General features: G+C 39.5%; 1 protein-coding gene across 3 annotated transcripts in view; it reads right to left on the bottom strand.

The window, feature by feature from the left end:
- The window catches only part of tbc1d22b (TBC1 domain family, member 22B), a 308,460-nt gene that overhangs the window by 130,141 nt on the left and 165,080 nt on the right, over window positions 1-13,239 (bottom strand). For all 3 annotated transcript variants that reach the window (XM_043716742.1, XM_043716741.1, XM_043716743.1), the window contains exon 8: window positions 10,850-10,964. In XM_043716742.1, the coding sequence (XP_043572677.1) occupies window positions 10,850-10,964 (115 nt within the window). The remainder of the gene's footprint in view (window positions 1-10,849; window positions 10,965-13,239) is intronic.

Raw genomic sequence — 13,239 nt, 5'->3', positions numbered from 1 at the left:
TCACGGGCTGTGCTGTTGCCTTATCTCAACAGGGAGCAGACTTTAAAAACTCCAAGCAGCAGAGCAAAGGCATTTAATCAATTCACCAAATAATCGATTATCCGAACGAAATAGTGCCCGCCCATCTCATTCGGATAATCGAGGTTCCCCTATAGAATGTTACCTGATTACCTTTGCTTCTGTACTGCAATGCCTGAGATTGCTGAAGCAATATATGACGAAAAACAGAAACATATTTTCTGGATTTTATTGTTTCTGTCAGGTTCACTGCACAGAACTTGAAGCTGCTACTTTCTCTAGATAAAATCATTTGTTTTAGCAGAAAAATAGTTAAGATTAACTTCTTAGAAAACACTCACCTGTGAAGATTACACATCAAAATCAAATCAGCAAAGCCCTAAAACTGTCACAAGTCTGGGACACCCAATCCAATTTCAGCCACTGCACTTAGCTGAACAATGTAACTATTACTCATAGCACAGAGAAGAAAAAGGTCAAAGTGCCCACTTGTGTCAAATAGAAGATCAGGATCATGTTATTTTAGCACTCGCAATTCTCAGTCTTAATCTAGGACTGGCAGCCAGACTTACGTCAGGGTCCCAGCACTTGTATTCAGTTCAAGCCTATTCTCTCATAACAGGTTTACCAACGACTGGGATATTTTTCAGAGTCTCTCTCCATCCCATAGCTCTTGAAGTGTAAATTTTGGTTGCTCATTTTTTGGGGTTCAGTGAAAATTCAGTGTCTAGCTTCTTGTTTTTCCAACTTTTTCATTCCAGGATACAATGGCTGCTTCATCCAGTTTGTTCTTGCTGCCCATTATAAACATAAAACATTGAACCTGTTTACACACCTTGGAGGGGACACATTATGGGACCCACAAGATTGGACATGTTGGAGCATTAACACCGGTCACAATATCTGTCTTAGAGATGTAGCTCCTTAAAGATTCTGTCTCCCATGGTCACTACTTCAAGTAAAGCACACTGTGATCTTATCTGAATGTTTTGCATTGCCAATGTTTTTTTCAGCAGCTACCTGAGGTTACGATGAATTCACCTCACCCCCAGTTTGAGTACTGCCCAAGGAGAGTACATTACAGGAGACAACAGAAGCAGCTGAAAGATGGTTTAATCTTATGTCAAAGAACAGCAGATCATTTTGGAGAGGTTTGTAGAAAAGGAGTTCAAAAAGGCTTTAAAGCAATGGTTATTAGTGATTAAGGAAGTTGGAATTGAACTTATCCTTCCAAGATGAAATCTGGAATACCGCATCAATCTAACAGCAGAGAATAGATCTAATAGCACTCAGTACAGTCTGGTCAGATCAGGTGGAAGATGATCAAACAGCTGTGTGTTACATAAATTCAGGTTCTGTGCTTGGATTTCAGGAAGAGAAGATGGAAATCATAGACTGGGGAAATTATTTAGAATGAGCGAGTAAAGCATTTGTTGAGGTCAAGAGCTCCAAAGGCAGACATCGGCACATAAAGTTCTAATTATTTTTCAAATTGGACATAATTACTAATAAAGTTCTTTTAAGAACAGGTCGACAATTTAAAAATAAGACCTTTTCAAAATACCTTATTGAAATTTATAATGACATTTCACAAAAAATACTTGATTCCTTATGGGAGCAGAAACAATTTCTATAGCAAATAATGAATAAAACAATAATTAAAAAGCACAGGGGCAGTACACACCACAACAGCACTTAACAACTATCTAAAACCTCAAGTGTAATTAATGCTTTGAAAACCATTCATGCACATCAAACACTTTTTAGAACAGTGCAAGATTAGCTTTCTTTGGATCAGTGGATACAAATTGCTTGTGTGCTCCCTGCTGTTAGCACACAAGGAAATTTGCACTGAAAGACAGCTATTATGTGTTATGATCCCAGTAGGGAACCATAAACTAACATCACTACATTTAGCAAAAAAAACTTCCCAAATGAAACAATTACCAATAACGTTACACGTTTTGCAACTTTTATATAAACTTGGGAAAAAATAAGTCATACATGAATTAATAGGCATATGGATACAACCACAAGACTTCACATTCACAAATATGAATACAGCTCCACAACATCAAGTTCATTACTCATGCAGAGGGAGGTAGGTGATTTATAAGGGGGGGGGGGGGGGGTGGGGAGGTGGGCAATGCCTGGACACATTGTTATGGTAGGGACCATTAATGTTTGAAGCGAAATTAAAATAGAAATTAGCTGAATGAAATTACACCATGATTTAATATTTTTAACAAAACAACTTTATTATGTAAATATCAAATACTAAGTACCTAAGTTAGCTCACTGAGCTTGAAGGTTTGTTTTCAGATGTTTCGTCACCATACTAGGTATTATCGTAAGTGAGAGTCTCTGGTGAAGCGCTGGCGATATGTCCCGCTTCTCTATTTATAAGTCTTGGTTTCTTAAGGTGGGTGATGTTATTTTCGCTTCTTTTTTTCCCAAGGAAAGGTAGATAGGGTCTAAATCAATGTAGTTATTGATTGAGTTCTGGTTAGAATGCCATGCCTCAAAGAATTCTTGTGTGTGTCTTTGTTTCACCTGTCCTAGGAAGTGTTTGTTATTCAAGTCAAAGTAGTGTCCTTCTTTGTCTGTATGCATGAAAACTAGTGATAGTAGGTCATGTCTTTTCGTGGCCAGTAGGTGTTCACGTATCCTGGTGGCAAGTTTACTGCTAGTTTGTCCAAAGTAGTGTTTTTTTTACATTTCTTGCATGGTATCTTGTAAATGATGTCAGTTTTGCTGGTGGTATCTATTGGATCCTTTAGGTTCATTGATCACTGTTTAAGTGTACTGGTAGGTTTGTGGGCTACCATGATGCCAAGTGGTCTGAGTAGTCTGCAAGTCATTTCTGGTATGTCTTTGGTGTAAGGTAATGTGGTTATAGTTTTTGGTTGCAATGTGTCTGCTTGTTTAGGTTTGTTCCTGAGGAATCGGCGGATTGTGTTTATTGGGTACCCGTTTTCTTGAAAACGTTGTATAGATATTGTCCTTCTGCTTTTTGCAGTTCTTGGATGTGGCAGCGTGATGTAGCTTGTTGAAATAATGTCTTAATGAGCTCAGTTTGTGGGTATTGGGATGACTGCTTCTGAAGTTAAGTATTTGATCCATGTGCGTTATTTTTCTGTAGATGCTGGTTTGACGCTCTCCATTAACTGTACGTTCAACTGTCACATCTAGGAATGGGACTCTGTTGTTGTTGTTGTTCTTCTCTTCTGTGAATGTTACGCCTGTCAGGATGTTGATGGTATTGTATGTTTCCTCTAATTTTTTCTGTTTTGTGATGAAAGATGTCATCTACGTCGTGGACCCAAAGTTTAGGTTTGAGGGAAGCTTGTTCAAATGTCTGCATTTCTGCTTCCACTATGATCCCTGATATTGGTGATCCCATAGGTGTTCCATTGACATGTTTGTAGGTTTTGTAATTGAATGTGAAGTGGGCAGTGAGACACAAGTCCATTAGTTTGAGGATGTCGTCTTTGTTGAAGAAGTTGGCGCTCCGATGTTTGTGGTCCTGGTTTTCCTAGTAGTGATGCCAGTGTGTCTTTGGGCAGGTCGATGTTAATTGATGTGACAAGGGCTGTAACATCAAAGGAGACTACTATTTCTTTCTCTTCTATCTTGGTGTTCAGGAACTCGTGGTGAAGTGAATAGAGTGGCATGAATCTTCAATTAGATGTTCTAGTTTTTGGAGTTCTTTGGCTAGTCTGTATGTTGGTGTATCAGGTAGGGAGACTATGGGTCTGGGGGGAGCCCCTGGTTTGTGCATTTTTGGTAATCTATAGAAGCATGGTGTGTTGGATCCATCTGGTTTCATGTTTTGGAAGTCTGTCCTGTTTAATTCTCCTGATTTTTAAGTGCTGTTAAAAATACAGTTAACATGACATTTTAGTTTCTAACTATTTATGTTATAAACCAGATTTTCCTTGCGTTTCCCCCCAAATTATCCCTTTAAACTTAAAGATTCATTCACTTCAACTGGGATCAAGCCAGTGGCATGCCATAGCCTTCTCAAATTCACTTTGATCTATTTGTTTCTTAATGAAATGGACATTTCACTGGCTAGGCCAGCATTTATTGTCCATGTCTAACTGCTCTCAACGTGATGAATATGAGATGTTTCCTGAACTATTCCAGTTCATGTTATGTAGCTTAACTCTTAGTGCTGTTTGTCAGAAGGAACGACTCATCGACCAGTAAGAACCAGAAATGCAGTTCCAAGCCAGGCTGGTATACAGTTTGGAGTAGGACTTGCAGATGATAGCATTCTCATGCACCAGCTGCCTTTGTTGTTTGAAACAGCAGAGGTTACAGGAGTGGGAGGTACCATCTTGGGATGAGCTGCTGTAGTTAGTATACTGTGCTATCACTGTGCAATGGTGGCAGAATGAGTGAATGTTAATTGATGTGACAAGTTGGTAGATGGGGTGGGCAACAAGCATGCAGGTTTTCCCTAGACAGAGCCCATTTTTGCGATTGTTGCTAGAGCTCCACCTATCTAGGAAAATGGCAAGCATAAAAAATCCTGACTTCTGCCTTGTAGAACTGGCACTGGGGATTCAGGAGGGGATTAATTTATGTAGAATCTCAGCTTCTAGCCTCCCTTTAAAGCCTAAGTAGTTATATGGCTGGACCAGTTTAGATTCAGTTCTTCACAATATACCATTCACTTGCTAAGGCATGACATTTCATTGGGATCCTTTCAGCTCCTTTTGTTGAAGCAATCCTCCAAACTTCCTTCAAAACCTCACAACTGTGACTTTTTATCTAAATGTTAGGTTTCATCACAAGTTACCTGTTTCTTTTAACCACTGCAGTTACTCAAAAACTTCTGCTCTTGCTGAAAACTGAACACAGCAAGCCAGGTAGCATCAGGAGGTGGAGAAGTCAACATTTCTATGCTTCTGTGAGCAGATAGGGTGGACACAGTATCCATTAAATGAAGGAAAATTTTAATTCTCACAGGCCCATCTCTTTGACAATTAGCACACTTGAGATGTTCCAAACAGCAATGTAAAATAATCATCTTTCACTTTTAAAATAACCCCTTGAATTCTGTGATCAACTTAAGTCATTTATGTCTCTAAGACTCTCTTAGGCAAAAGTGAGGACTGCAGATGTGAGCACAGCAGGTCAGGCAGCATCCGAGGAGCAGGAAAACCAACGTTTTGGGCAAAAGCCCTTCATCACGAATACTGGCAGAACCTCCAGGGATCCCTGCTTCCATTCCTGATGGAGTTTTGCCCAAAAGATTGATTTTCCTGCTCCTCAGATGCTGCCTGACCTGCTGTGCTTTTACAGCATCACTCTGATCTAAACTCTAAGACTCTCTTGCCTACAATTGCTAGATCCACTAAGGTTGCCCTCTGGTTAGCAACTTCCTTACATTCTTTCATCTGGGAATCATATAAACAATTTGTTATTGAAGCAACTGCGTATCTATCCCTGATAGAAGTTCAAAGATGGGTATCCTCCTTTCTAATTTTGCCTTTATAAAATCTCCACCCTAAATTTTAAAACAACATTTACTAGTTGAAGAAATGAGATACCACACTTATAGCTTTTTTTGATGCCACATAAATTGTTGACCAGTCGTCAAGACTGATCACAAATTTTAAAGGGTATTTGTTTGAAATGAAAGCTGACTCCTAACTTGCTTCTGGCATGTTAAATACAGAAATGTCACACTATTCAGTTGTATTTGTACAGAGAGTTGGACAGCAAGCTACTGTTCAAGAAACATATGAGGTTGCACAATTCAGAGACTGACTTTCAGATTTTTACAGTGAACTGTAAATTGTCCCTCATTTGATGTTCTTATACAATTTGTGCACAAATAACAATAACTGCCATTTAGATACTCTGTTCTTTTGACAGTAAGTTCTGCTCTACTACCTTGCAGAAGCATAGACTGGCAAGCAGTTTTCTTTTGCTCCTCCGCTAAGGAAAGAATTAAAAATCAGCACCACTTGTTGATTATTTTCTACTCCAAACTAAGGGCAAACATTCACAATTCAAGATGATTTCTGGCATGGATATAATGCTGGATTAATTCAAAAACAACTCCAGCACAGTTTTATTTTGTCTCTAACCACAGAAGCAAACAGTCAAAGTTTTTGAATTTAAATTAATATATTAACAGCTAATATGCTTCAAAATAAAAGCTAAAATCTTGGAAAATAAAATAAAAAACCAGCCAACATTCTTCACTGGTACTTAACAAAATACTGAGCACGCTTTCTTTAGTAATGCAGAATTTATGCACAATAACCTTAAAATTAGTCTTTTATTCCTTTTATGACAGCTTTATAAAAACAAAGCCCACGGTTTACCACTAACCTTAAGGTTTTTTTTTCCCTCTCAGCCTGTTAATCAGAGTTTCTTATACAAATTTCATCTTAGTTTCAAGGATTTTAAAAATACATATTTGTTGCCTTCTCTTGATCACTGGTTGATAAACATTTTATTCTGATGATTAAAAAATACTCAAAGATAGTTGTTTACGTTTCCAGAATGATCTTTTCCTCTCAGGCAATTTTGAGCTCAAGGGTCACTAGCTCTACCCTGATTCCAGAAACTTGTCTTTTTTAAAAACATATATATATATATTCATAACATCTATGATGGAATTTGCATCCGAGAAAAAAAACTATACGTGGTTTCCTTGGCAGCCTTTTGAAGACTCCCTTTCAGGATCATTGTTGTGCTTGGTGAAAGGCACATTTGTTCCTTCCCATTTTAATTTTAAGATACAAGCCAAAATATTTTCATCAAGTTGACTATAACATATATTAAAAAAAAGACAGAACCCCTAATAAGATAAACTTGCCATTTTTTGATAATTCAAGTTTGGTTTGATAGCTGCAACGGCAATGGCTACTTAGTCTCTTGCCCACGAATACTGACTACAGTACGATTAATAATTTAAACTTTAATCTCTATTCTTTAAAAAAAACATTTCATTTGAGTCCTCATATTTTTCAATTAAATGTTTAAAATTATAGACATGGCTCCTTTGATTCTACCTTTTACTTAAAGATGATGTATTGTCTGTATGCTGAAGTTTCAGCCAGTCTCAGGAGTCCTGGAATAGTCAAAAGAAAACTGCTTCAAAAACTATTTTAGAACTGCAACAATGGCCACAGAGAACATTTTGCAGGCACGCTCATGAATTACATAGCATGCAGATGAACATTTTTCAGCACGCACTGCTCCTTTAATATTCTGAAATATATGTCACAAAGACATTGTCTATAATAAATCGGATTTATTTACACGTGTTCAAACCCTATCTTATTTCCTACAGTCACAATTTGTTTGAGGTTTTCCTCTTAAGTATTCCCATATTCACAATTAAAAAAAACTGCTCAAGTAAATTAGTTGGCTCGAATTACTGCCTCTCGATTATGTACAATTTTGTTTCAGCTTTGCATCTCCTATTAACTCAATCTTAGTGCACAAAAATTCCTGAACTCAACAAATTCTACTTCTTTGCTTAAAATCAATCAATTAAATAGAAAATACAAGCATGAAAACATCAAACTAAATAACAAAGAAAAATTTTGTGGGAACAATCACAAAGGTGTCATACATTCTTTATTTTTATATTAATTCATGGCATGTGGGTGTCACTAGCTAGGCTAGCATTCATTGCCTAGAGGTCTGTTAAGAGTCAACCAAATTGCTGTGGGTCCGGAGTCACATGTAACCCTAACCAGGTAAGGAGAGGAGATTTCCTTCCCTAAAGGATATTGGTAAACCAGACTTCTTTATCAGACAATCAACAATGGTTTCATGGTTATCATTAGATACTTACTTCCAGATTATTATTTAATTCAAAATTTTAACGCCAAGGATTCAAACCCAGGTGCCCATGGATTAATAATCTAGCGATCAATTCACTAGGCTATTGTCTACCCTTTCATAAAAGGTCTTACAAGAGGTCAAACTAAAAATGTTTTGTACTCAACAAGACTATTTCACATTGTCCTTCTACTAGAAAAAGCAAACAGAACTGAATTATCAAAAAAAAACTGTCCAAGAATGAACTTTGTAGAGGTGTAACTGAGTTATTCGCTGGGATCAGCTTTCGACGATCACAATGCTTCTACATCACAAATCATCTGGGCAGTGTTACACTGAACAGTTCCTTCCCAGAGAGATCCGATATGCTCTTATTTCAAAGAAGCATTGATAGCCTAGTTTGACGTGTGTAGGAAGATGTTACACATTATACTAGGATCAAGTTTCCCCTAACACGTACAAACATTAAAAAAGGTCTTCCAGAAAACAGGTCTGTTTGTAACAAAGGGAATGTCTTCTGTCTTATAATGAGAAGAAATTTCTAGATTTGAGCAGTAAAGGTTGCACAACTTACTGGTGTTGACTCTCTTAGGCAGAAACACTATGAGCCAGACTTTCCGAGAACTGACAATCGCACACAGATTGCCATTTTGGCTCCTTTTTACTAAAGAATGGAGCTCCATCCTTCTGAGAGGAGATTTTGATCAGTGCTCCTTCACAAATGCAGAGCTGTACTTATATTCTGACAATTTATAGAAGAATTGCAGGAGAAGGCAAACTGTACCATATATTCACAGCAATCATCTGACTGGGATCCTGATTTAGGGAAAGTATGATGTTAAGGAGTTGAGAGAGAAGGTGTCAGATAGGTAGGGTGCAAGGTCAGTGGGAAGTAGGTGGCAAGTCAGGTAAGTAAGTTGCTAGCTGGGTAGAAGGTAGGCTGCTAATGAAAAGCAGATCAGATGCAAAGTGGATAGGGTGCCACGCAATGTTTAAGGATGATATGGGTGGATGGGAGAAATTGGGTCTGGACATGGGAGGAGGAGATTAATGTTGGACTGGGTCTGGTCAGAATGGGCCGAGTCTGATCCGGGGGAGGGTTGCAGAGTGAAGGGAGAGGGAAGTGGGTCGGACTGTATCAGGCAGTAAGGTGGGGTATCGGATCACATCTGGCAATGAGAGGAAGGAGGGGTGGATGTGTTGGATCCTGGGTGTTGCTCAGTTAGGGGCTGGGTATGCATGGGGTATAGGGAAGGTATGGCTAGGAGTGTGTGAGGTAAGTACAGGATCTGTTGAATAGTTACTCAGGAATTAGACCATGTATTTAATATTCTACTTTTCCCCAAGTGAAATTATTTAATTTCATTAGAATCCTCCAAATACTCTGATTTAAATAGATACTTTTGGAGGGCTTCAAACTTAGAGGAATTGCCCAGCAGAATCTTTAATTTCCTAGTCAAAAGTCACACGACAGCAGGTTTATTTGAAATCACAAGCTTTCGGAGCGCTGCTCTCTCGTCAAGTCACCTGACAAAGGGACAGTGCTCCGAAAGCTGGTGATTTCAAACAAACCTGTTGGTCTATAACCTGGTGTCATTTAACTTCTGACTTTGTCCACCCCAGTCTAACACTGGTATTTCCACATCACTTAATTTCCTGGGCATTCCTTCAGACTCTGCTATGTTGAGGATTCTGCAGGGTTCCCATATACAAGTCCCATCTACACTGGAATAATTATTGTCTGGGTTACAGAAAATCTGGCCCAGTATCCTAAGGCTGCTCCACTGTGGTAACTCCTCGCTGTCTTTAGCCCTAATCTCTTTGAAAAATGAACCACAGTCCAAGACTTAGGAACTAGAAATTTATTTTCAAAAGGCAGACGTTTAAACAAATTTTCCTTCAATCATCAGTTTTCACAAAAGAAAACTTCCTTCAAAAATATGAACTTCCTAGATGTCAGCAGTGCTGCCTCACAATGCTAGGGACCTGCGTTCGATTCCAGCCTCAGGGAGGCTGTGTGGAGTTTGCACATTCTCCCCGTGTCTGCGTGGGTTTCCTCCAGGTGCTCCGGTTTCCTCACATAGGCCAAAGTGCACATTAGGTAAACTGGCCATGCTAATTTGCCCATAGTATTCAGGGATGCGTAAGTTAGATGCATTAGTCAGGGGAAAATATAGGGTAGGTGGAATGGGTCTGGGTGGGTTACTCTTCGGAGGGTCGATTTGAACTTGTTGGGCCAAATGGCCTGTTTTCACACTGTAGGGATTCTATGATTGTTTGAAAAGTAGCCAACTACATTGGAATATTTCTTCCCTTAAAGAAAACAGTGTACCTGGCTTTCTTTAAATATTCATCACTCCCCCTGTTATTACATAAAAGTTAATAAAGGCATCTGACTTTTAGTAGAACATATAGGAGAGGAATAGGTTGTTTAGCGCAACACGTTTGTCTTGGTGTTTGTGCTCCACATGATCCTTCTTTCACTGTATCTGACTAGGCTTATTTTCAACTCCATGCACTTGACTAAATTTTCCTTCAAGGCATTTAAGCTATTTGTAGCAACTATTCCACTTGATGTTAAGGTCCGTATTCTAACCACTCTCTGGACAGAGAAGATTCTCCTGAATTCCTAGTGGATTTATTTCTGACTGACCCCAGTTTTGGAATACCACACAAATGAAACAAATTCTCTACATCTACTCTATCAGCCTCCCTCAAATTTAAAGACTTCTTCTAGGTTGTTCTCAGTATTCTCGTTTCCTGAGAAAAGTGCTTAAGCCTGTTTAGTCTTTCCCGGTGGATTTACACTGTTGGTTCTGATATTATCTTTGCAAATGTTTCTTCCGTCCTCTCCACAGTCTCTATTTCCTTTCTGTAACATGGAGACTGGAACTTCTTACAGTATTCCAGATGTTATCTAACGACTGGATTTATTTATTTTCTTTCGACATAGAAATATGGCAGTAAAAAAAAGTTTTTTATAAATTATCAGTCTGAATAAATTATATAAACTTACCCACATGCTCTGAAAGGAACACTACAAAGAAAGGAGTGACCAGATCATTAATTCCTTGAACGTAACCACTTGCCGGATGTCGAATGGCCCATATGAAGAGAATCCGCTCGAAGATCTACAAAATAAAAATACACAATATATTGTAGATCAACTGCACACCAATATCTCAACTGCAGATCAGATTAAAAAGTGTCATTCAATAGATTTGATCAGCTTTTTCTATAAAGGGCAAATGTAATTTGAAATGCAATAATTCAGATAAAACAACACTCAATTTCTTCCTAATATGTGGTTATCAAGTTATTCAATAACCTAAACACTAGGTTATTGTGCTACCTTTAACAAAATCTACTTTGTTCAATAGTGTATTACTTGGCTGAGGGCAAGATTTTAGCCTCATTTGAGAAGTAGTCCCACCTTAGACAGGTTGACTGTCCAGCACCGGCATTGGGAGCAGTGGTCATTGCTAATAATATAAGAAGTCCCCACATTCTAAGTCCTGCAGTGAGAATGAAAGGGGGTCTTATGGGCATGGGGATCAGGATACAAGTCCAGGAGATGACAAAAATGACTTCCAATGGACATGCAATGTTATGAATTATTGAAATGGGAACTAGCAAGCTTCTTGGAAGCTGAGAGTAAACATGGACTGGTTCTTGTAAGACTACAATTCTGCAGAAAGTGAGATGCAATGTACAAACACAGTGTGGGGTTTTCTGTTGTGTTAGGAATTAAAGATGAGTTGGCTTTTACGTAGCCTAATGTATAAGTTGCCAACTAGCTAATGTTTAAATAATGTTGATTTTACTTCAGCTGTTACAGTAAAAAGTTTCAAGGTGAAACCTTGTTAAGTGATTCTTTGAGATGACCGGAAATTTAAATCTCAGTTTAACAATTATGATGCTTCATAGAGATCAAAACACTTCAAAAAGAAACATGATAATATGGTAAATCACAGACTTAATAGCAAAAATTAAGAAACCCAGGTGACGAAACTAACCTTAGCTACGTGATATTCCCCAGTAAATATTCAATCGACCCCATACCTAACTTAACACCTCTCCAACTGCACATCTACCTTCAGACCCTGACCCACACCTCACCCCACTCTCCACACAGGATCTGACACCCCCCCCCCCAAACCCCATCCTATTTCTCACTGACAGCCGACTCCCTCCTTTCCCTGCTCTCAAATCTGTCAACCTCCTCCCTTGCTCTGCACCCGAGTCCCATTCATTTGCCATTGCACATGGTTCTCTCTTGCCCTGCTTCACACCTCAACCCTCCCTCCCCTGCTCTGCATCCAAGCCCGCTTTCCCCACTACTGGACAACGTCACTCCTTCTCCTAACTTCATACCCGATCTCCCCCAACCTCCACAGCTAACCTCCCTCTGCTCTACACCCAAATCTCCTTTCCCTGCCACTAGACACACACCCTTTCCTCAAGTAGACCTGACTTCTCCCACCCATCTCAACCTACTCTAAAGACTGCTTTACTTTCTTGGTCCCTCTGCCACCTGCAGTCCCTATACTGTGGCATCTTTCCCAGTTGACACCCAATAGCCTTCTTACCTGGCACCTTTCCCTTAATCCCTCTGGTATTCTACCTACTACCCAGCTGACACCCAACCCTGTACGTTAGAGGTCTGTTATGGTCACAACTGGGGTTTTGGTATTCACTTTGAGCCATGAGGTTGAAAACCTATTAAAGCTTGCATTCACTTTGAAGGCCGAGTGGAAGGCCATTATTGACTATGTTGAGAAATACCACTGAGAAGATGGAGGAGAGAGTCAAGTACAAGCAACACATATTTGCTTGACACCAGTTCAGATTCTCATGTTGGAAACCATATGGATAAATCTTGAAGAACCATTATCTGCAGGTGGACACAAAAGTTGCAGCCTACAAGGCAATCATCCTCTTGACATTCCTCTACAGTGATGATGTATCATTGATGCCTTAGAAAGCTCATCAGTGTCGTTGTGGTTCTGTTCGCCGAGCTGGAAATTTTTGTTGCAAACGTTTCGTCCCCTGTCTAGGTGACATCCTCAGTGCTTGGGAGCCTCCTGTGAAGCGCTTCTGAGGTGTTTCCTCCGGCATTTACAGTGGCCTGTTCCTGCCGCTTCCAGTCGTCAGTTTCAGCTGTCCGCTGTAGTGGCCGGTATATTGGGTCCAGGTCTATGTGTTTGTTGATGGAGTTTGTGGATGAGTGCCATGCTTCTAGGAATTCCCTGGCTGTTCTTTGTTTTGCTTGCCCTATAATGGTAGCGTTGTCCCAGTCAAATTCATGTTGCTTGTCATCTGCATGTGTGGCTACTAGGGATAGCTGGTCGTGTCGCTTCATGGCTAGTTGATGTTCGTGGATGCGGATCATTAGCTGTCTTCCTG

Source organism: Chiloscyllium plagiosum, chromosome 26 (assembly GCF_004010195.1).
Source record: "Chiloscyllium plagiosum isolate BGI_BamShark_2017 chromosome 26, ASM401019v2, whole genome shotgun sequence".
Classification (NCBI taxonomy): Eukaryota; Metazoa; Chordata; class Chondrichthyes; order Orectolobiformes; family Hemiscylliidae; genus Chiloscyllium; species Chiloscyllium plagiosum.
The sequence above is the reverse complement of the archived record's forward strand: the minus strand, read 5'-3'. Positions and strand labels throughout refer to the sequence as shown.